Source organism: Grampus griseus (genome assembly GCF_964374135.1).
Source record: "Grampus griseus genome assembly, chromosome: 11".
NCBI classification, from domain to species: Eukaryota; Metazoa; Chordata; class Mammalia; order Artiodactyla; family Delphinidae; genus Grampus; species Grampus griseus.
In genome coordinates, this window is record NC_139005.1 from 80,305,955 (window position 1) to 80,330,601 (window position 24,647).

Sequence of the window (24,647 nt, forward strand, 5' to 3'; positions counted from 1 at the left end):
TTGTCCTGAATGTGTCGATGAGGAGCTCCTAATGCCCTGTATTTCTGGGATGAATTGGGATGTGGAATTGAATGTGATTTCCTCATTACTGATTTTTAGCAGACTGATTCTTCCACTTGGGGTTTTTTCCACTACAGTTTTCTTGTCAAGTTCAATGCTTATATTACCTTTATTAAATTTGTGCAACCTTTCTTTAATAGTTGTCATAACTGAGACTTCAAGAAGTCATCTGACTATAAAAATATTTTATTCTATGTCATTGATTGTGGGAGAGTTTAGAGGACAATTAAACTGACAAGTAATAGTTCCATTTAAGTGAACATACATTTTTTAGTCACTACTTAAAAAAGTATGGAAATTGATTTTTGAGGGAAAGAAGATAATCACCTTTTAGTAATTCAATCTTCATTTTGAATGTCTAATAGATCAGAACATGCCGGGTAAAATATTGTAAAGGAAAAGCTATCTTGATTGATTGACCCTATAATCTTTGTACCTGAAATGAAGGTGACTGCTTATTTCGTATTGAAAAATAATTCAAGACTTTTAGGTTGTAATTGTAATTAGAGGGATAGATCTGACAGTTTATTTAAGATTGAGAAATATTTTCCCAGGTCACATGTTTTAGTTGAGTGATAAGGTATTTTTATTAGTGGGATTTTAAAGAATAATCATTAGTTTGGGTACAGGTTATGAAACTTGGTACTCTTAGTCTATGCATTACAACCCAAATTGTGCTAATGGGTTGTTCTCCAACGCCTCCTCCTCCCAGAAGAAAAAGCGGAAAAAAATCTTAATTTATACTGTTTGGTGAGTAATTTGGAGGATATAAAACCCATTTTAATTTTAATTTGTCTTTTTATGTAATGTCTGTCTCAGTCCTGTTTCACCAAACCCCTTGAAAAATATCAGGGAAGTGTATTTTAATAAACGATAGCCCTATTAAAATGGGCTTTGTGAAGAAATGGGAAACAGTGTGGAGCTAGCTGTGGGATTGCAAATCAGACAGATGTGTCTCAGGTGGTGGGCACAGTAGCTGCTTTTTAAACCTTTTAAAGCTTGTTTTATTTTACGAAAATGTATATGAACCACAAAAGTGAAATGAAACGAAAGTGTGAAGTGCTAAATGCAGCCTGCTGAGAATAGAATAGGGTTTTGTTGTTCCCCCTGGGAGCTCTCGTTGGTTATATTCATTTTAATTTTTTCAGTTGAAGTCTCTGTTCTAAAGAACAAAAACTGCTCTTACAGTCTAATACTTGATTGTGACTTATTTTTCATTAGCTCATTAATGGAAACACAGGTCAGATTGATTATCTGACTAAAGCTCAAGTGAGTTGCTGTTGCTTAAGTCCACAGCTTCAGTACCTTGCATTTGGAGGCGAAGATGGAGCCATTCAGGTATTCAGTTCTTTTCTGCAGAGGCATTCTGTGCAGTATAGTTTTTATTTAAATTAATGATACACCTGGCATTGTAGACTTATATACTAAATAAATCTTTCTATGATAATTAGTCATTCCTCTGTTAGATTAAAAATAATCTTACAATCCTATTAGTTGTATATTTTTCATATTGCTTTTCCTATTCTTTCTCATACTTTTTGTCTTTTTGTGTTCCTTATTCTCTGCCCAGTTGTCTTGCTGTTCTCCAAATATATCAAACACTCTCAGAGATTTAGCTAACTATGCAAAGAGCATTTTTTCTCTTCTTAGAAACTTGGCCGTTTAGGGGTGTAAGTTGTTTCCATGTTGGTTCTGATCAGGTTCATCGGGAATATCAGTGCAGGTGCCTTATGTTTACCTATTTCACCAGTCCTCGCTGTTCTACTTTTGGTATTAGAAGTACACCAGTTTACCACCTGAAATCCTTAATTTATCAAATAAGATCAAATAAATAAAAATAAAAGCTTGTAAGGAAAAAAAGAGAGTATAATAAAAATCATTTTGGAAAAAAGTGATTTCATCACAAGTGAAATTCATCACAAAAGCAAGTTTTCTCTAGCTACATAATAGTTTTTAAAAGAATATTGACTCCTTTTCTCACCTGAGCTTTTTGGAATTGTTTCTTAATTTATTAATTATGCCACTGGCCACATTTATTTTACTTTGGATTCATTGTCGTAAGGAATTACACAAATATTCTTCAGTCCATATTGCCCTACAAAGAGGAGTTTTTTTTACCTTTCAGCTTTATTGAGATATAATTGACATACAGCACTGTGTAAGTTTAAGGTATACAGCATAATTATTTGACTTACATCATAAAATGTTTATTATAGTAAGTTTAGTGAACATCCACCATCTCACATAGACACAAAATCAAAGAAACAGAAAAATATTTTTCCTTTTGATGAGAACACTTAGGATTTACTCTCTTAGTAACTTTCTTGTAGAGTATACAGCAGTGTTAATTATATTTATCGTGTTGTACATTACATCCCTAGTGCTTACTTAGTACGTATTTACTTTTTTTGGTGTGAGTTTATTTGAAAGCCTTTTTGACATAGTTGTTATTTTTTGACTTCTTTTCTACTTTCTTATTCTCTGTATTTGGCATATTAATCTTTAGCCCTTTCAAGTCTCCTCAGTGTACTGCCTCCCAGCCTGCTCGTGTATGCTCTTTTCCTTTACCTGTCTCCCTCATCATCCTTTATCTTGCATTGTCTCTGTGTTGTTTTATAAAGAGCTTGCTTTGTCTCTCATCCAGGATTTTTTTCTTTCTTCCTTCTCATCCATCTTGAATGTCATTTTCTTTTTGGAGGCTGAGCTCAGACTGCTACTTGTTTGATGAATTGGGTAGTTGAATACTCAAGAAGGACCACTGGTTCCTACTGCCATCTGGTCATTCCAGTGAATGTTTTATTTTAGGGTGTTTATGGGTGTGCATGTGTGTGTGTGCATAGATGTGCATGTCTGTATTTGTGCCGTTCATTTGTGTATCTTTGGTTAAACTGAAAGCACTGAGATGGAAATTCTATACCCTTCTGTAGTCTAGTTTCGATTTAATATTTTGGGGTTGTAATGCCTGGGTGTTGCTGAATTTCTTCGTATTAATTTTCTCTGGTTTTTTACCTTGAAGATTTTAGAACTCCTAAACAACAGAATCTTCCAATCCAGGATTGGGCACAAGAACACTGTACGGCACATCCAGTTCACAGCTGATGCAAAGACTCTTATCTCAAGCTCTGATGACTCTGCAATTCAGGTGAGAGGGAGGTTGAACTTCTAACATACATAATGCTGACTCTAATGAAGGGACACTTTGATTATGCCTCAAATCTGATATGTGAACTTTCAGATCACATTATTTTGGGCTTCCCTTTAGATTATGCACATGGGCATAAATGAAACCCATATTTTTCTGTGAGTGAGGCAGGCAGTTTGACTCAGAACCCTCTAGTGGGAGATTCTTTATTTTGAAAATGAAGCATTCATTTGAATTCTCCCACCTGCCTTCGTATTTGAATCAATAAATATACTTTTTGCCACATTTATGTAATTTCTATTTTACTTTACAGTAGTAAAATCTAATTGAAATAATTTCATTCTTTCTTTAAGAGTAAGATGTTTATTACAGGGATAAAATCCTGTGAAAAAAGAATAGTTTACCGTAACGAAGGATTATGGATCTAGAGGCCTTAAGCCTACTGTATGTTCTTCTATTTTTTAATTTTTTAACATCTTTATTGAGGTATAATTCTTTTACAATGGTGTGTTAATGCTTTATAACAAAGTGAATCGGCTATACATATACACACATCCCCATATCTCCTCTGTCTTGCATCTCCCTCCCACTCTCTCTATCCCAGCCCTCTAGGTGGTCACAAAGCACCGAGCTGATCTCCCTGTGCTATGTGGCTGCTTCCCACTAGCTACCTATTTTACATTTGGTAGCATATATAAGTCCATGCCACTCTCTCACTTCGTTGCAGCTTACCCTTCCCCCTCCCTGTGTCCTCAAGTCCATCCTCTACATCTGCGTCTTTATTCTTGTCCTGCCCCTAGGTTCTTCAGAACCATTTTTTTTTTTAGATTCCATATGTATGTGTTAGTATACGGTATTTGTTTTTCTCTTTCTGACTTTCTTCACTCTGTATGACAGACTCTAGGTCCATCCACGTCACTACAAATAACTCAATTTGGTTTCTTTTTATGGCTGAGTAACATTCCATTGTATATATGTGACATATCTTCTTTATCCATTCATCTGTCGATGGACACTTAGGTTGCTTCCATGTCCTGGCCATTGTAAATAGTGCTGCGATGAACATTGTGGTACATGACTCTTTGAATTATGGATTTTTTCAGGGTATATGCCCAGTAATGGGATTGCCGGGTCGTATGGTAGTTCTATTTTTAGTTTTTTAAAGAACCTCCATACTGTTTTCCATAGAGGCTGTATCAGTTTACATTCCCACCCACAGTGCAAGAGGGTTCCCTTTTCTCCACACCCTCTCCAGCATTTATTATTTGTAGATTTTTTGATGATGGTTATTCTGAGCAGTGTGAGGTGATACCTCATTGTAGTTTTGATTTGCATTTCTCTAATGATTAATGATGTTGAGCATCCTTTCATGTGTTTGATGGCAATCTGTATATCTTCTTTGGAGAAATGTCTATTTAGGTCTTCTGCCCATTTTTGGATTGAGTGTTTGTTCTTTTGATATTGAGCTGCATGAGCTACTTGTAAATTTTGGAGATTAATCCTTTGTCACTTGCTTCGTTTGCAAATATTTTCTCCCATTCTGAGGGTTGTCTTTTCGTCTTGTTTATGGTTTCCTTTGCTGTGCAAAAGCTTTTAAGTTTCACTGGGTCCCATTTGTTTATTTTTGCTTTTATTTCCCTTTCTCTAGGAGATGGGTCAGAAAGGATCTTGCTGTGATTTATGTCATAGAATGTTCTGCCTATGTTTTCCTCTAAGAGTTTTATAGTGTCTGTCCTTACATTGAGATCACTTAATACATTTTGAGTTTATTTTTGTGTATGGTGTTAGAGAGTGTTCTAATTTCATTCTTTTACATGTATCTGTCCAGTTTTCCCAGCAACACTTACTGAGGAGGCTATCTTTTCTCCATTGTATATCCTTGCCTCCTTTATCAAAAATAAGGTGACCATATGTGCGTGGGTTTATCTCTGGGCTTTCTATCCTGTTCCATTGATCTATATTTCTATTTTTGTGCCAGTACCATACTCTGTTGATTACTGTAGCTTTGTAGTGTAGTCTGAAGTCCAGGAGCCTGATTCCTCCAGCTCCGTTTTTCTTTCTCAAGATTGCTTTGGCTATTTGGGGTCTTTTGTGTTTCCATACAAATTGTGAAACTTTTTGTTCTAGTTCTGTGAAAAATGCCATTGGTAGTTTGAGAGGGATAGCATTGAATCTGTAAATTGCTTTGGGTAGTATAGTCATTTTCACAACATTGATTCTTCCAATCCAGAAACATGGTATATATCTCCATCTGTTTGTATCATCTTTAATTTCTTTCATCAGTGTCTTACAGTTTTCTGCATACAAGTCTTTTGTCTCCTTTGGTAGGTTTATTCCTAGGTATTTTATTCTTTTTGTTGCAGTGGTAAATGAGAGTGTTTCCTTAATTTCTCTTTCAGATTTTTCATCGTTAGTGTATAGGAATGCAAGAGATTTCTGTGCATTAATGTTGTATCCTGCAACTTTACCAAATTCATTGATTAGCTCTAGTAGTTTTCTGGTAGCATCTTTAGGATTCTCTATATATAGTATCATGTCATCTGCAAACAGTGATGGCTTTACTTCTTCTTTCTGATTTGGATTCCTTTTATTTATTTTTCTTCTCTGATTGCTGTGGCTAAAACTTCCAAAACTATGTTGAATAATAGTGGTGAGAGTGGACAACCTTGTCTTGTTCCTGATCTTAGTGGAAATGGTTTCAGTTTTTCACCATTGAGAACAATGTTGGCTGTGGGTTTGTCATATATGGCCTTTATTATGTTGAGGTAGGTTCCCTCTATGCCTACTTTCTGGAGGGTTTTTATCATAAATGGGTGTTGAATTTTGTTAAAAGCTTTTTCTGCATCTATTGAGATGATCATATAGTTTTTCTCCTTCAGTTGTTAATATGGTATATCACATTGATTCATATGCATATACTGAAGAATTCTTGTATTCCTGGGATAAACCCCACTTGATCATGGTATATGATCCTTTTAATGTGCTGTTGGATTCTGTGTGCTAGTATTTTGTTGAGGATTTTTGCATCTATGTTCATCAGTGACATTGGCCTGTAGTTTTCTTTTTTTATGACATCTTTGTCTGGGTTTGGTATCAGGGTGATGGTAGCCTCATAGAATGAGTTTGGGAGTGTTTCTCCCTCTACTATATTTTGGAAGAGTTTGAGAAGGTTAGGTGTTAGCTCTTCTGTAAATTTTTGATAGAATTCGCCTGTGAAGTCATCTGGTCCTGGGCTTTTGCTTGTTGGAAGATTTTTAATCACATTTTCAATTTCAGTGTTTGTGACTGGTCTGTTTATATATCCTATTTCTTCCTGTTTCAGTCTCAGAAGGTTGTGCTTTTCTAAGAATTTGTCCATTTCTTCCAGGTTGTCCATTCTATTGACATATAGTTCCTTGTAGTAATCTCTCATGATCCTTTGTATTTCTACAGTGTCCGTTGTTACTTCTCCGTTTTCATTTCTAATTCTGTTGATTTGAGTCTTCTTTCTTTTTTCTTGATGAGTCTGGCTAATGGTTTATCAATTTTGTGTATCTTCTCAAAGAACCAGCTTTGAGTTTTATTGATCTTTGCTATTGTTTCCTTCATTTCTTTTTCATTTATTTCTGATCTGATCTTTATGATTTCTTTTCTTCTGCTAACTTTGGGGTTTTTTTGTTCTTCTTTCTTGAATTGCTTTAGGTGTAAGGTTAGGTTGTTTAATTGAGATATTTCTTCTTTCTTGAGGTAGGATTGTATTGCTGTAAACTTCCCTCTTAGAACTGCTTTTTCTGCATCCCATAGGTTTTGGGTCATCGTGTTTTCTTTGTCATTTGTTTCTAGGTATTTTTTGATTTCCTCTTTGATTTCTTCAGTGATCTCTTGATTATTAAGTAGTGTATTGTTTAGCCTCCATGTGTTTGTATTTCTTACAGATTTTTTCCTGTAATTGATACCTAGTCTCATAGTGTTGTGGTTGGAGAAGATATTGATACAATTTCAATTTTCTTAAATTTACCAAGGCTTGATTTGTGACCCAAGATATGATCTGTCTCGGAGAATGTTCCATGAGCACTTGAGAAGAAAGTGTATTCTGTTGTTTTTGGATGGAATGTCCTATAAATAGCAGTTAAGTCCATCTTGTTTATTTTATCATTTAAAGCTTGTGTTTCCTTATTTATTTTCACTTTGAATGATCTGTCCATTGGTGAAATTGGGGTGTTAAAGTCCCCTACTATGACTGTGTTACTGTCGATTTCCCCTTTTATGACTGTTAGTATCTGCCTTATGTACTGAGGTGCTCCTATGTTGGGTGCATAAATATTTACAATTGTTATATCTTCTTCTTGGATTGATCCCTTGATCATTATGTAGTGTCGTTCTTTGTCTCTTCTAATAGTCTTTGTTTTAAAGTCTATTTTGTCTAATATGAGAATTGCTACTCCAGCTTTATTTTGATTTCCATTTGCATGGAATATCTTTTTCCCTCACTTTTAGTCTGTATGTGTCCCTAGGTCTGAAGTGGGTCTCTTGTAGACAGCATATATACGGGTCTTGTTTTTGTATCCATTCAGCCAGTCTATGTCTTTTGGTTGGAGCATTTAATCCATTTATATTTAAGGTAATTATCAATATGTATGTTCCTGTTTCCATTTTCTTAATTGTTTTGGGTTTGTTATTGTAGGTCTTTTCCTTCTCTTAAGTTTCCTGCCTAGAGAAGTTCCTTTAGCTTTTGTTGTAAAGCTGGTTTGGTGGTGCTGAATTCTCTTAGCTTTTGCTTGTCTGTAAAGGTTTTAATTTCTCCGTTGAATCTGAATGAGATCCTTCCTGGGTAGAGTAATCTTGGTTGTAGGTTTTTCCCTTTCATCACTTTAAATATGTCCTGCCACTCCCTTCTGGCTTGCAGAGTTTCTGCTGAAAGATCAGCTGTTAACCTTATGGGGATTCCCTTGTATGTTATTTGTTGTTTTTCCCTTGCTGTTTTTAATATTTTTTCTTTGTATTTAATTTTTGATAGTTTGATTAATATGTGTCTTGGCACGTTTCTCCTTGGATTTATCCTGTATGGGACTGTCTGTGCTTCCTGGACTTGATTGAGTATTTCCTTTCCCATATTAGGGAAGTTTTCAACTATAATCTCTTCAAATATTTTCTCAGTCCCTTTCGTTTTCTCTTCTTCTTCTGGGCCCCCTGTAATTCAAATACTGGTGCATTTAATGTTTTCCCAGAGGTCTCTGAGACTGTCCTCAATTCTTTTCATTCTTTATTCTGCTCTGTGGTAGTTATTTCCATTATTTTATCTTCCAGGTCACTTATCTGTTCTTCTGCCTCAGTTATTCTGCTATTGATTCCTTCTAGAGAAATTTTAATTTCATTTACTGTGTTGTTCATCATTGCTTGTTTGCTCTTTTGTTCTTCTATGTCCTTGTTAAACATTTCTTGTATTTTCTCCATTCTATTTCCAAGATTTTGGATCACCTTTACTATCATTACTCTGAATTCTTTTTCAGGTAGACTGCCTATTTCCTCTACATTTGTTTGGTCTGGTGGGTTTTTACCTCGCTCCTTCATCTGCTGTGTGTTTCTCTGTGTTCTTATTTTGCTTAACTTACTGTGTTTGGGGTCTCCTTTTTGCCGGCTGCAGGTTCGTAGTTTTCGTTGTTTTTGGTGTCTGTCCCCAGTGTCTAAGGTTGGTTCATTGGGTTGTGTAGGCTTCCTGGTGGAGGAGACTGGTGCCTGTGTTCTGGTGGATGAGGCTGGATCTTGTCTTTCTGGTGGGCAGGACCGCGTCCAGTGGTGTGTTTTGGGGTGTCTGTGACCTTATTATGGTTTTAGGCAGCCTCTCTGCTAATGGGTGGGGTTGTGTTCCTGTCTTGCTAGTTTTTTGTAGCTTGCTGGTCGTTGAGTGGATCTGGGTCTTAGCATTGAGATGGAGATCTCTGGGAGAGCTTTTGCCGTTTGATATTACATGGAGCTGGGAGGTCTCTGGTGGACCAATGTCCTGAGCTCGGCTCTCCCACCTCAGAGGCACAGGCCTGACACCTGGCTGGAGCATCAAGACCCTGTTAGCCACGTGGCTTTTGACTGAACATTTTTATTCCTGTCTTAAGAAAATAATCAAGTATGGAGAAATATTTATGCACAGAGGTTTTCTTCAGTGTTATCTGGGTAGCGTCGGAGGGCAAGAGGAGTGGGGAGCCCTCAGGAAGAGAAGGAGGTGGCAGAGAAGGGGCTGCCCAGGGCTGCGTCTGCTGCAGCTCCAACCCCTCCGTGAGGAATCACTTGTGTGTATATACGTTCTTTTAAAACTTACTTTATATTTATCAAAGTTCCAGTGCACATACTTTTAAAAGTCATAGTATTACAAGGCTCATTATAAAAAATAGACTCCCCCATTTCTCTTTCTCTTAAAGCATCACTTTTAGCTTTTAGATGTTTCTTTTGCTGTTTACCTTCATGACCCTATACTGCATGCTTGTAGTGCTAATTCTTGATTTTTTAGGTTTGAGGGTTTATCTACTGAATTCCTTATATTAAGATGAAAATTTAGCTCTGTTTCTCCTCCCACTTGTCCTACCTCCAACATATACACACACCCTTTTGTCGATCCGTGTCATCCCGACACAATCACAACAAAAGTTTGTTTAGGTCATTAGTGTCATTGTTATGACTAAGTAGACCAAGTGTACTATGAATGCCTTTTCTGCCATAGTGCAATTTAGGAAAAGTCTACCTTTGGTAATAGTTGGAAATTATTTTACCCTAAATCCTTGAAGACATTGTTTTTTTCTTTTTCCAAGTTTCAAAGCTCATGTTGAGAAGTCTGAAGCCATTTTGATTCCTAATCTTTCTCTCTGGAAGATTTTAGGATCTTTGCTTTGTCCCCAGAATTTTGAAATTTCATGATGATGTGCCTTTGTGTGTTTGTTTCATTTATTGTTTTTGACTTGCACTATCCCTTCTCAGTTTGGAAACTTACGTTTTTCAATTCATAGAAATTTACTTGAATTATTTCTTTGATTCACTCCCCCCCCCCCCCACTCCCCATATGCTTCCTTTTTCTGGTAACATCCCTTATTCAGATATTGGATCTCCTGGACTGATCATCTAGTTTTCTTTTTCTATGTTTCATCTTTCTGTACCATACTCTATTTTCTGGGAGTTTTCCTCAGCTTTATCTTCCAACCCTTTCATTGAGTTTTTCATTTCTACCATTATATTTTTAATGCTGGAGAGTCCTTTCTGTTGTTTGTTTAATTTTTCTGTAGAGCATGTGTTCTTGTTTTGTAGATGAAATATCTTACTTCTCTGAGGATAGATGGGTATATAAATAATGTATAAATTTTGTCATATACATTACATATATTTTTTCCCTCAAAATCTCATTTTCCTGCATAGTTGCTCTTCCCTCCAATTTTTTTCTATTTGGATGTTTTGGCCTCTTATTTTAAAGGCCTTCCTCAGCTGTGTGGTGATCATTCATTACCCAGAGATGGATACTAAAAGGCTGACTGGGAGCTCTGTGTATTGACTGAGACCTCCTCTGAAAGGTGATCTGGATGGGGAAACTTTGTTGTCAGTGTCTTTAGGTCTTTGTCTTGGTCTTGTCAGATTCCTAGAGAGGAATCTCTGGTCTTCTCCTGGAGGTTATAAACCTGGCAGATAGGTTCTTAGAGCTAAGTGGGGGAAGAGAGCGGGAAGGGGGGTGTGGATCGTATAATGTCTCAGCGTTTAGTGTGTAAACCTTCACTGATCCCCCTGTTCTCAAAATTGCTATCCTACCCTCAGTTGTGCTGGTGTCCTTTAATCCAGAGATTCTTCTTTCTGGTTTGTTTTAGCAGTATTATTCAGCACTTTATTCTTTTTTTTTCTCATAATAACATTGTTTGGGATTCAATAGTGATTCTTTTCTTTTTACAGGAAATTAGTTTTCCTGAACTTTTTGAAGGGATTGGGAAGGACAACATTTCTTTCTTCACAGCTCTGCAGTTCCATGTTCTGTTGTTTTCATGAAGTGTTAAAAATAATGGCATTGTTCTGATGAGATCCCTTTGTTCTATCCCCTTCCCTCATTTTTATGGAGACCTTCCCTTTCCTTTGCTGCCATCATCCTTGTTTTTCTTACTTTAGATTCTATTCCCAACAGTTTCTCCTCATTGTAGGATTGTCCTGGTTATTTTTGAGAGTTCATAGGGTCTAGACTGCTTTAGCCCTTCCAGACTGTGCCACACAGTACAGTCAGTCTTGCACTCAGTTTCTGCTGCTGTTCCCTGTTGGTCCTTTGCACTTTTCAGTGGATGGTGCTTGGCTCTTTTGAGATTCTCCTGTTTTTAGGTTTGTCAGACTCATTATGCTTCCCTCTGCTTCTACCCATACAGATGCTGTTACTGTGCAAGTCTTGCAGCTCTCAGTTTGTCCCCACTTACTTGTATCTTGTGGTTTTGGGGGATACTGTGTCACTTAACATGTTGATATTAAGTCTTGTTGATATTAGTCTTGTTGATATTGTCTGTGCATTTTTGGATTTGCTATTTTAGTTGCTTTGCTACTCTTATGGAGGCTTCAAGGAGATGCCTGCATCACTGCCATCTTCCCACAACTCCTGATACATCTTTTTTTAGCCCCACCCTCATTCCCACCTCTGGATGTACTTTGTGCCCTCAGTTGCTGAGCATTTTGGGAGTTCTGTAGTGTCAGTTTTGTTGCTTTTGTCTTTCTAATGCTTTTAAGATTCGGTTTTCTTGGTTACCATTCTCCTGTGATACAGCCTCCAATGTTTTGTTGTTACCTTCTTTCTCATTCTTGACTTTGTCATTTTAGTGGGGTTTTAGAAGTGAAGGAGAAGGAGATAAATGCGTATGTTCAAACAGGAGTTAGTATGTATTCTCTTATTTTATACATATGTATATATTTCCTACAGTGGCAATGTTTAACTACACTGTTAAAACCTGTTTTGGAAAAAATCTTTTTATGTTATGTCTCTATGAGTCCTATATGATTGGAATAAAATTTGCCTTTAGTACAGAAACTTACTTATTATAGGCTCCCATGGTACTAGTGTATTAGCTCTGAAACTCAGTGTAATATTCACCTTTCTTCCTCTCTAGATGGCTTTGAAATGTGTAAAACTAAGCTACATCTGATGAAATTCTGCTGAGACATTGTATACAGTATAGTCTTTCTGTCAACAGCTAAATTCACAGGTTTTATGACCTCCTTGAAGATCAGATATTCTCAGCCAGAGGGAGAAATAATTTCTAGGAATATTTTTAGGATCCAAGTTAGATTATTTGTAGAAATGAGCTGTGTTTCATCCTCTTTTTCTGCTCTACTCAGAATACTTTTTACATTTAAAATGTTTTAATGCATGTACATTCATGCAACAAAAATCTTGGTAGGTATTTCCAAGAATTGACTGGTTGGGTTTTTGTTTTATAGTTTTTTAATGTTTTAATAAATAATTAATTGGAGGTTTTTTTTTTTTCCCTGCAGCTTTACTGAGGTATAATTGGCAAAATTGTATTATGTTTAAGACACATAATGTGATGATTTGATATATGTACACATTGTGAAATAATTACCACAATCAAGTTAATTAACAAATCTGAAAACCCCTTACATAGTTGCCATTTTGGAGGTTTATTTTAATCATCTTTGTATCCCCAGTGCCTGGAATGTAGTTGGGGTTTGGTAAATCTTTGTCAAGCTCAATTAAAGTTATTGCCAAAATTTGAAGAATCAGCTCTCTTGATTATAGCACCTAGAACTGTGAAAGTTGAGGTCTGTTTTGGTAGTTTTTCTTAAAAAATTTATTTATTTTTGGCTGTGTTGGGTCTTCGTTTCTGTGCGAGGGCTTTCTTTAGTTGTGCAAGCGCGGGCCACTCTTCATAACGGTGTGCGGCCCTCTCACTGTCGCGGCCTCTCTTGTTGTGGAGCACAGGCTCCAGACGCGCAGGCTCAGTAGTTGTGACTCACGGGCTTAGTTGCTCCATGGCATGTGGGATCTTCCCAGACCAGGGCTTGAACCCGTGTCCCCTGCATTGGCAGGCAGATTCTCAACCACTGCGCCACCAGGGAAGCCCTGTTTTGGTAGTTTTTGATCTTTTACCTTGATGTAAATAAAGCCCAAGTAGTAGCTGTGTTTACCTGAGCCAATGAATGAGAATATATTGATTCTTACAAGTATAAAAAGATTCTTTAGCATTTTTTAAAATTTAAATTTATATAGCTGAAAAAATTCCAGTGTGCATACATTGCAAAAATTATAGCTAATTGTAGAGACATACCCAAACTTAACCTTTATACATGTGACTGATAATGCTGGTGGAAGTTTAGCTATTATATAAGGTGATTCAACTAGCACAGTATGTTTGAGGTCAACAAAAAAGGTATCCTTGTCATCATTGCCTTATCAGAAAGCATCTGCAACAAAAGCTGCTAAGGCTAGTCTTCATTTCCCCTCAGTGATTGTCAAATTCTTTGTTATATCTGCTCAGGAAGGCTCTCTGACTTCTTGATGTGTGGAGGGTAGCAGTAAGAACCTCAGTCAGGAGTGAACATTGAATCAGACACAGCTGGGAATGGCAGTGCCAGCCAACCTGGAAGAGCTGTTAGTAACAGCCACTGATCCTCTAGTCCAGTAAAGCCCAGACAGTAGGAGGAGGGAGCCAGAAGTTTCCTAGTGGTAGTGGTCCAGGGTATTCTATGTTTAGTCACACAGGATGCCATTTTTCCTGATACGATTTGGGGAGCCAGAGAGCTTCTGTTTCGTCCCCCTACCTCAGCATATCTTACTGCGCTCTTAAAGTACTGAAATTCCCATTTCATCCTCCTTAGAACTACTCTCACCTCCAGCTCCTCTTCTAAGGTCCCTTGCTCTCATACAAGATACCCTGCTTCTGTGAACGAACACTCAGAAAAGATGGAGATATCTGGGAGCCACGGCTCGGTGGGGCTGGGAGGGTGACTGCTAAATGTGGAGGACAGAGGAGTAAAGAAAGGGGGTAAGAGAGGTGAATTTCTTTTACAATTTTGCCTAAGCCCAGTAAGAAAAGCCTTAAAGGCATTTCTACTGTTTAACCTTCACCAGTCAAAAAGGAGACCCAGAATATTACTAATGTGCATACCTGAGATGGTGGCTGCTTTTTCATTATCTTTTTATTCCCAATATTAAAAAATAGAAGAAAATTCTGTGGGAGACTCCCTGATTGCCCACAGCTCAGAAGTCTAGCTTCAGGCTCTCTGGGCTGTTTCCTTGAATATCTTTCTCAACTTTTTTCCCTACTGTTCCTTCTATGTATCCTGTTCCAGTCAGATTGAACTATGAACAGGTACCTGTAATCTTTCCACATTTTCCTGCTCCTGTGCTTTAACTCTAGCATTCATTCTCTTGGTTTGAAGTGCCCTTCTCAGTTTGTGAAGCATAGTTCCAGCTCATTTCTCAAGCCTACTTTGAACGCATTGTCTCCAACATTGCAATCTCTTCTCTTTCTCTTGTATCTGAGGAGTTCTTCCTGGAGTGCCATGTGAAACATAATGTACTATATCACTTTTGTCATTTTGAGGATTGCATCAGGGGCTAGGTAAGATCTCTGAAGCTCAGAAATTCCACGACCTGGTTTGAAGCTGCTCTGGTCAACTGACCTTCCCAGGCAATAGGGCCAGTAGGATTCAGTAGCTTCATTGGAGCCAGAATCTGGACACTTGGCCTAACTTGTGAAGTTTAGAAATCTGTGAATATGTAATTGGGATAATTTTCTTTGGAAAATTTAATCAGATGGTGAGCTCATGAACATATTGTGACTTTTCTCTATCTTCTGGTATAATTAACTGCTCTCCAAGCAACTGAAGAAAACAGACTTTATTTAGGAGGAAAAATATTTTATTTTGCCCATAGTCAAGTTAATTAACCCCAGCTTTTCTCTTCTCTGTCTGTAAAATGGGAATACCGTATTCTTACTTGGTTTTCTTCTTTATTTTACTGAAGTGCCATGAGGATGAAAGACTTTAGACAAGTGAGTGATACACCTCCACCTCTCTAATGGGATATTATGGGGAAAGGGTTATAGCAGACTTATTTCTCTGATATTCAGGTATGGAATTGGCAATCAGAGGAATACGTCTTTCTGCAAGCCCATCAGGAAACTGTGAAAGACTTTAAACTCTTGAAAAATTCAAGATTGCTTTCCTGGTCGTTTGATGGAACAGTGAAGGTAATTTGAAGCACACATTTCTTTTAAAAAAAAAATTCTAATATTGATCGCATTGATTATATTGTGACAGCCAAAAGCAGGTGGCTGATATGTAAATACTTAAATTTTTAAATTTCTAAAATAGAAATGCCTGTTTTCTGTCTACTGCAGTCATCCATCTGCTGTGTGTTTATGAGCCTTTGTACTAAAAGGCACTTAAAGAGGTCAGAACAACCAGTGTGCTAAAGCTCTTGGTTTATAGGATGTCTTCTGGCTGTTTATGCTCAGTAAGACAAAATGTTCTTAATTGTCAACTTCTGAGTTTTTCCTTGAAGGTATGGAATATTATTACTGGAAAAATGGAAAAAGACTTTGTCTGTCATCAGGATACAGTTCTTTCTTGTGATATTGCTCCTGATGCAACCAAGTATTCTTCTACCTCTGCTGACAAGACTGCAAAGGTAGGCCAATCGGTTGAAAGGTGCATGCATAAGACCTTGGTATTTGTTATGTATTATGAGTCCAACTAATGTGTAAAACAGAATAATAAGTTTCTGTCTACATGTCTGTCTCATTTTGTGAATTTTTGGAGGATGCCCATTGACATTTAGTCTGTGTCAAATAGATTAAGTGAATGACATTGAGGATTTTTGATTTCTCCCTTACTGATAACTTTTGTCTGTTAGTAATCAAAGGCAGTGTCTACTGAATATTTTAGGCAATAAAAAGCATTGAAAGAGATTTACATTTAATTGTACACCCACAGTAAATTTTTTTGTAATTGATGTAAATCGATGCTTTTAAAAATCACATTCCAGTGAAATGATGCTCCCTGGTTGGGGACATTGAATACTCCATTCTCCATTCTCTTCTTTGTTCTCCATCTTTGTTAATGGCATCATTATCTACCCGTCTTTCCAAACTGTGAACCCTGGAGTTGCCTGGGACTCTCCTGTCTTTTGTGCTCTATTGATTACTCCTCAGTGTCTCCTGGATCCTTGTTCTCTTCCTTGTCCCCACCCTGAAGACCAGGCTCTCCTTTTTTATTGGTGGACCTGCCACTGGTCTGTACTTCCTCCGGTTTATCTTCCCTACTGCTGCCCGAGTTCCCTGTTGAAACTCCTCTGTGACCTGATGGTTTATAAGCTCAACTCCTTAGCCCATCACCACCTCTTTCTGCTACATTGTTCCCTCTGTGCCATACTACTTCTACTTCCATCTTTTTGTGTGCACTGTTAACTTTCACTTGATACAACCTTGTATCCTTTTTTACCTGGAAGCATTATGACTCATTCTTCTAGACCTAGATTTAAGGTCAGTCCTTCAGTGAACCCTTTCCTGGCCCTCAGGCAGGATTAGCTGCTCCACCCTCAGTGTTCCTATTACATATTACTCATGTTAATTTACTTCATACCACTGTTGGCTCAAACATTTATGATTAAACTAGAAACTTTTCAGGGACAGGGACTGAATCCAGTTATCTTTGCACCACCAGTTCTTTGCTCACAGTGCCTGGAACACATTTTCAGTTTAAGCTTGTTAAATGGTGATGACAGAACCACCAGGGAGAATATTGGAAGGAAAAGAACAGCCTTTGGCTGCTAAGATAGTAGGATGGTATAGGGACTAACCTTTAAAGTACTCTTGCCGTACGTTAGGCCCTTTGCTAGGAATTTCAGTCTCTATTATCTCATTTAATTTTCACTCTATAGGTGCTATTGTCTCCATCATACAGATGAAGAAACTGAAGCCAGAGAAGCTTATGTGGGTTGTCCTAGGCCAAGGAGCTAGTAAATAGTGGAGCCAGGACTCCACTCAAGTCTGCTGTACTCCATAGACTGCTTTGCTATTCTTCCTTCTAAGTCTAAAGTTAAGGAAGCTGTGACTTTGATCCTTGAGCTTAAGTTTACTTGAGTAATTAAAGGGAAACTCTAAAAAATGAACCAGGTTGCTAGTTGGCATTTGGGCCTCTCATGAAAGTTTATGAACTGTTGAATGTTAGAACTTCATATGATTGAATTTATGGCTAACTAGCACTCGAGGCAGGGTTTATACATGCTTATTTCGAGTGTATTTACTATTCCTAAACAATCTGAATTGCCTTCCAGATTTGGAGTTTTGAACTCCTTTCCCCTCTTCATGAATTGAGAGGCCACAAAGGCTGCGTGCGCTGCTCTGCCTTCTCTGTGGACAGTAGCCTGTTGGCAACTGGAGATGACAACGGAGAAATCAGGGTAGGGTGTTTGCTGACATGAAAGCACTGCTCTCCTTATAGCTTTGGCTAGCCCTCTGTACCATATCTGGGGCCTTTGCTAATGTGACAGGGAAGCACAGGCCCCAGGGTTCTGGTTGGATGAGGCATTCTTTGTTCTGTTTCTTAGGCACGTTGTGTTCACAGCTGCACTTCACTGCAGAAAAGAATTCGTTTTAGAGGTAAAGTGAAGCATTTCCCATGTACGTGAGGAGGCAGATGCCCTAGTTATTTGCAGTTGATTCTGTGCTGTTAGCTTGAGAATGATTCATCTTAATTCTTGGACCTGAACCAAAGATTGTTTTTAGTGGCAGAATGTGAGGAAAATAATTTTTGTAAATTGTTGTCTAGATTATAAATGAATTGCAATTCTGCTGTTTCCTGCACTGAAAGGTCTCTTTAGGACTATATCCATTAGGTAGTCAGCATTTAGAGTGGAGCCTATTGCCATCCTCGTGGGATTGTCTGCCTCTGGTTGTGTTAGAAGGATTGGGCGGTTGATGGAAAAAGTTTGGGCATTGGGGGTGGCTGCTTTGGTAACTGGTATAATCAGGAGAGTCTTGTTTTTTGTATGTTATTTTGTTCGTTTTTTACGAAGGAGGAATTAAAATTCAAGGAATAGGTAGGTATATAATGCAGAAGAATGAGACAGTATGCATTATGCAGGAATAGGGGCATTATCAGATAGGCTTTCCAGGAAAATTAAGATTCTCTTGCTTGAGGACTAAGTAACCAACCTTCTGTATACCATTCTCATAAATGCCATGCCAGCTGAAGGGGCAGGACTGCTTTGGGAACATTCATTTTGCTCTGAGTTTTCACCTCTGGATGAAAGGGCTCTTTTACTGGTTATGAGGCAGTGTTTCATTTTCCAGAAACCCCTAAAGGTAAAAATTGTCTCTTTAAATAAGGGTTATTTAAAAATTTTTCTTTAGTACATTAAAAAAATTTTCTGTTTTTCTTGATTTTTCAAAATATAGGAAAGCTATTCATTTTTTATATATATATCTTCTATCTAGCTGTCTTACTGAATTCTTGATAATCAGTTTTTCCATTTGATTCTCTTGGATTTCCCAGGGGACATTTACAAATGATGATTTTGATTATTTTCTTTTGCTATTTATGCCTCTGTTTTTCTTATTCTGATGTATAATTTCTTTGAAAAATTAGAGTACTGCTCATATATTAAGTATCACTGGAAATAAATGAAAATATTAGTATCTATAAGTAATTGGGTTGTTTTTAAGAGCTTAGTAAACTAATCTTAGTGAATGTATATGCTTGCTTGCTTGTTTATTTTATACATATAAAATATAAAAAAATACATATATATATATATATATATATATATATATATATATATATATATATATATATAACCTTACTGGGACTTAACTGTTTAAAATATATATACTTTAGGTGTTTGAATAGTGTCTGTCAATATTCTTAGTGGTAGATCCTGAACTAGAATTCTTTGTTCTTTTGAGGTAGTTTATTTGTTAGGCCTTTTTTGTTTATTCCTTGCTTCTCCCATCATACTCTTTTTTTTTTGAATTTTTTAAATTTTTGGTTGCGTCAGGTCTTTGTTGCTGCACGCGGGCTCTCTCTAGTTGCGGCGAGCGGGGGCTACTCTTCATTGAGGTGTTCAGGCTTCTCATTGCGGCGGCCTCTCATTGCAGGGCACGGGCTCTAGGTGCGTGGGCTTCAGTAGTTGCAGCACGCAGGCTCAGTAGTTGTGGCTTGCGGGCTCTAGAGTGCAGGCTCAGTAGTTGTGGCTCACGGGCTCTAGAGCGCAGGCTCAGTAGTTGTGGCTTGCAGGCTCTAGAGCGCAGGTTCAGTAGTTGTGGTGCACGGGCTTAGTTGCTCCACTGCATGTGGGATCTTCCCAGACCAGGACTCAAACCCCTGTCCCTTGCATTGGCAGGCGGATTCTTAACCAGTGAGCCACCAGGGAAGCCCCATACTCCTTTTATTCAGTGAAAGAGTCACAGTATTCTAATCAGTCACTCTAAGTCATTTTGTTATATTTTTTGGAGTATAGTTAATGATAAATATTGTAAGTAATGCATTTTAATTATAATTAGTAGTTTTTAAAAATTTGCACAGGAGAGAATGTAATCTAAAAAAATTCCTAAGGTATCACTGAATTGTAATTATATTTTTAAGAAAGATTTCCAAATATGTTCCAAATGAGATAGATAGATACATAAAACTTCTGAATAACCCTGTTAATGAACTGTGTATCGTTTTTATAGATATGGAATGTCTCAAATGGTGAGCTTCTTCATTTGTTTGCTCCGATTTCAGTAGAAGAAGGAGCTGCTACTCACGGAGGCTGGGTGACTGACCTTTGCTTTTCTCCAGATAGCAAAATGCTTGTTTCTGCTGGAGGATATCTTAAGGTAAGGATTTCTCAAAGACTGAAAGAAAAGAACAGCCTGTATCCTACTTTCCAAATTATTTTCACTTCCTGTGTCTCAGTTGGGCCTCGTACAACCCATCAGAGAGGAAGGGTGATTACTGTTATCCCGTTCTGAGTGACGAAACTGAGATCTGCAAGGCTGCATTCTTCAGATCTCTTGGAAGTTTTGATGACAGTGTTAGGGATGTTCTGAGTCCAGAGCTCTCATCCTGCCCCAAACAAAGTCTTAGGCGATCAGAATGGCTAGAAAGTGGGGTGTTTAACTTAATTTGATTTTCTACTTCACTAATTGTGAGCTGTGTTGGTTGAATGTTTAAAAAAATTTATTTGTGAAATTTCCTTTCTTAAGTATTAGTGGTAATGGTAGTGGTAGTCGTGGTAGTAATAATAATAAAAATAGCAGCGGCAGCATGTTGCTTTATAGTTTACAAAATGCTTTACTTACATCATCTTATTAGCCAGCTTTGCGAGGCTTAAATTTTATCATTCTTGGTTTGTAGGTGAGGAAACTGATGTTCACAGAGGTTGTGAATTTCCTAAAATTACTTAGTAGATTGCCTTATACAAACTTATTATTAGCAAATACTGAGGCCACAGTTGAGCGTGTTGTGGTGCCTCAGGGTCATTTTTTGGTGCTTGCAATATTTTTATCCATCCACTCACTAAGAATGTATTAAGTGCCCACTGTGTGCTGGCACTGCTACGTGGCACAATGTTTAAGACTTGGTTCTTGCCCAGGTGGTTGACAGTCTTTGGAGGAAGCAGACAGTAAATAAATAAAGTCTCTAAGTGTAAGAGGGGTTCTGGGACACATTTGCATAAGGATAGTAGAGGCACAAAGGAGAGGACAGTTCTACCTTTGGGAGTTAGCAGAGGCTTCCATTGGAGGGGAATGCTTGAGCTGAGTCTTGAGTAGTGATTTGCTTGTAAAAGGGGTTGAAGATGATACTGTGTATTGTACTGATCACTTAAAATAGATCCCTAATGAATTAGACCCTAATGAATTAGATCTTACGATACTGTTTTTTCTTACTGAAAACATTCAACTGTAGGAGATGATTCTGATTAATTGTCTAATATAGTATAGATGTTCAAAAATATTTGAATGACTGAATTGAAGTTTTTGGTTATATGGGACCTATGTAGATGCAATTTTATTTAATGTAAAAATCTAGCTTATAAAAAAGATAAATCAGAGGGCAGTTTTTAGCTCTATGAGAGGATGTATGTTATGATTCCTTTACAAGTTTACATTGAAAATACAATGCTGCTTACAAGATGTTGCATTAACCTGTACCTAAATAAAGGTACACCTTTATTTAGTTATTAGGGGATTGTGAGACTATCACCACTTGTCCTCCTTTAGTGTAGAGATAAACTGCACTCTTAGTCTGTTCTGAGGATGATTCTTAGAGGAGCGACATTGCTGTCTTTGTGTTGGAAGCTGGGAGTCTTCAGCCGTATTAACTGCTGAAAAACTTAACTGCTCAGCTTTGACACTGAGCTTCTAGAGACCATGTCTTTTGATGCTCTGGGCACCATAGAAGGGTATCACATAATTGTGAGTCTGGCTTACAAGATATGATAGAGATCAGTGACTAGATTTCCAGAGTTCCTGGAGAACCTTGAAATAAACAGCAGAATCGATGTTGAAGTTATGTCTTCAGGGTGAAAGAGCCTATAGCCTATATATTCAGTCTGTATATTTCAGTGGCAATCAGGCTGTTCTTCCTTTTGGTTTGATTACTAGCATGGTTAAACTGGTTGTGATATAGCCCAGCCTGCATCTACCCAGCATGTTCATGAGACTATCTAAGAGCACAGAGCAAATTAAAAGTAAAAAGGAACAGCTGCTGTAATGTCCAAGAAAATAGGCCTTTTGAGTCTGTTTACTTTATAATCCAAGCTGTATGAATTGAATGTCAGTAAGATAAAGTAGGTATCCAGTAGCTAAAAAACTTTCAAAATTATTCCTATTTATAAGTAAAAAATAATGTAATTTACTTGTGTTATGCCACAGAGTACATACTGTTAGAATGACAAGAAATCCACATTAATTCATACTCATGAGGAGAAAGGCTGATTTGAAATATGAAATACATGATGATAAGTTCAGGTTTTCCATTACATAGAGGCCACAGAATATAAAGGTCAGGAGTGTGAGACTTGGGGCAGACTACCTGAATTCAAAGCCCGGATCTGCCACTCAGTAGCTTTGTGATCTTGCACAAGGTGATTTAGTCTCTACTTTCTCATCTGTAAAATGGGTGTAATAATAACACCTACCTCATAGGGTTGGGAGGGTTAAAGGAGTTAATACAAGTAAAATACTTATACATGGTGGCACATAGTGTACCCTGAGTAAATGTTAGCTATCTTTTAAAAATTGAAGTATAGTTGATTTACAGTGTTTCAGTTGTACAGCAAAGTGACTCAGATATATATATATATATATAATATATATATTATAATATATATATATATATTCTTTTTCAGATTCTTTTCCATTATAGGTTATTACAAGATGTTGAATATAGTTCCCTGGGCTATACAATAGGTCCTTGTTGTTTATCTATTTTATATATAGTAGTTTGTATCTGTTAATCCCAAATTCCCAATTTATCCCTCCTTCCAAAAATATCCCTGCTATTTTTTTTTAATTTACTTTATTCCTTAAAGCAGATTTAGTTTCTCAGCAAAACTGAATGGAAAGTACAGAGTTCCCATATACCCACCCCTTCCCCACGTGCCAGCTTCCCCCACTGTCAACATCCCCCACCAGAGGGTACATTTGTTACAGCTGATGAATGTTCATTGACATGTCATTATCACCCAAAATCCATAATTTCTATTAGGGTTCACTCTTGGTGTTGTACAGTCTGTGAATTTTGACAAATGTATAACGACACGTGTCCACCATTGTAGTATTATACGGAGTAGTTTCACTGCCCAGAAGTCCCCTGCATAAGTCCTATTTAATATCATTGTCTTTTAGTCCATATTCACATTAGTGGCTGGGGTCGTGTTTCCAAGTCGAGTGGTCTGTTTTAATAGAGGGAAAGGCAGTGGGTGCACTTGGTTTGGAAGCCGGATAACTCTTCCATCTCTGCCACCTGCTAGTGGTGTTGTCCACAGTGACAAGGCCTTTCTTCTGTCTCAACCCTGGTTTCCTTACTTGTTAAGTGAGGCAGTTGGACTAGGTGATCTCTAAGGGCCTTACTACCTCTACGATTTGCCTCTAGCGACTGTCCTCTACAGTCTTGATTACACTGCTATTTTATAAAGCAAAATTGTTAGTCCTGGAAAATTTCAAGTTAGTACATGTTGCTTCATTGAGGTTTACTTAAGTCCACAAGGTATACTTTTACCAGTTACCATTACTAATATCTAATAACTAATGAATAGTTGACCCAGTCAGACGAGCAAGGTGGAATGCTAGGCATTGCCACGGACACAGAAGTGATCATTGCATTCATAATACTCAGAATCTTGATGTACCTGAGGCCTTTTCAAAAGGTGTTCATGTACATGGTCTCTTTTGCCTTCATCTTAGTTGTGAGATATGTAGGTAAGCTTCACGATCTCCATTTAGTAAAGGAATATAAATATTGTTATAATCTTAGTGAATTCAGTAATTGGGAAGAGAAAGGAAGGACTTGGCCAGAGCACCTGCTACATTTGAGATGTTCAGTATTTATTTAGTAAATGTATAGACTTTTAAATAAAAAACTTGGTCATGGGCTCTTGAATCACTCCTGGTGAAAGGGAAGATTCAGTAGAGAGAACATTCTATCCTGCAGCCCGTATTATCAGTAGTCTTGATATCTGCCAAAATTCCTGTCCATTTCTGCAAAGGGGCATTTTTAGAGAAGAGAGGGTCATTCTTTCCATTCCACTGAGAACGATATGCAGACAGGAGAATTCAGTCCAGCCATGGCCATAATGGGCTTTGTGTAGCCTTCTGTCTGCAGCTCTGAGTAGGCTGCATGATTCTCCAGCATGCCTTACAGTGGGTTTAGGTGTAGGGTAGCTGTGAGGCAGTCACCAGGGTTAATCAGGAATGGTGGACTGGGTTGATAATACTGTATTCAGCATTAAACCTTAGACATCCTTCCTGGTGTTTGCTTTAGTTTGGGAGTGGGGAGGTGATGGGGTGAAGGATCCAGCTGGCACTGCACATTGTCTCACACTATAATTGCCAACCTAATAAGAATTTTATTTTTCTCTGAACAGTGGTGGAATGTTGTCACTGGGGAATCCTCACAGACCTTCTACACAAATGGAACCAATCTTAAGAAAATACATGTGTCCCCTGACTTCAAAACCTATGTGACTGTTGATAATCTTGGTATTTTATATATTTTAAAGATTTTAGAGTAAAATAGTTAAGCAGCGATGTAAGTTGAACTCTTTTAATTTTGAATTGGAAAAAAAAATCCTAATGAAACTGTATTTCAACTTTTTATAAAGCTGTGAATTGTTTTGCAGTATTGCATTCATTACGAAAATGTTTGTGGTTGGATGAATACTATTAATGTAGCTTTTCCCAAATGAACACACCTTTAATCTTACTTTTCATAATCATCATCATCATTTTTAACA

At 37.5% G+C, this 24,647-nt stretch overlaps 1 protein-coding gene across 1 annotated transcript in view; it reads left to right on the forward strand.

The window, feature by feature from the left end:
• APAF1 (apoptotic peptidase activating factor 1) overlaps positions 1-24,425 on the forward strand; it is a gene marked incomplete at its 3' end in the record, with an annotated part of 88,896 nt that extends 64,471 nt beyond the window's left edge. The window contains exons 21-27 of the mRNA XM_082666383.1: positions 1,282-1,398; positions 3,077-3,202; positions 15,274-15,393; positions 15,708-15,833; positions 17,481-17,606; positions 19,879-20,025; positions 24,279-24,425. Coding sequence (XP_082522509.1) covers positions 1,282-1,398; positions 3,077-3,202; positions 15,274-15,393; positions 15,708-15,833; positions 17,481-17,606; positions 19,879-20,025; positions 24,279-24,425 — 909 coding nt within the window. The remainder of the gene's footprint in view (positions 1-1,281; positions 1,399-3,076; positions 3,203-15,273; positions 15,394-15,707; positions 15,834-17,480; positions 17,607-19,878; positions 20,026-24,278) is intronic.
• Positions 24,426-24,647: the final 222 nt, after the last annotated feature.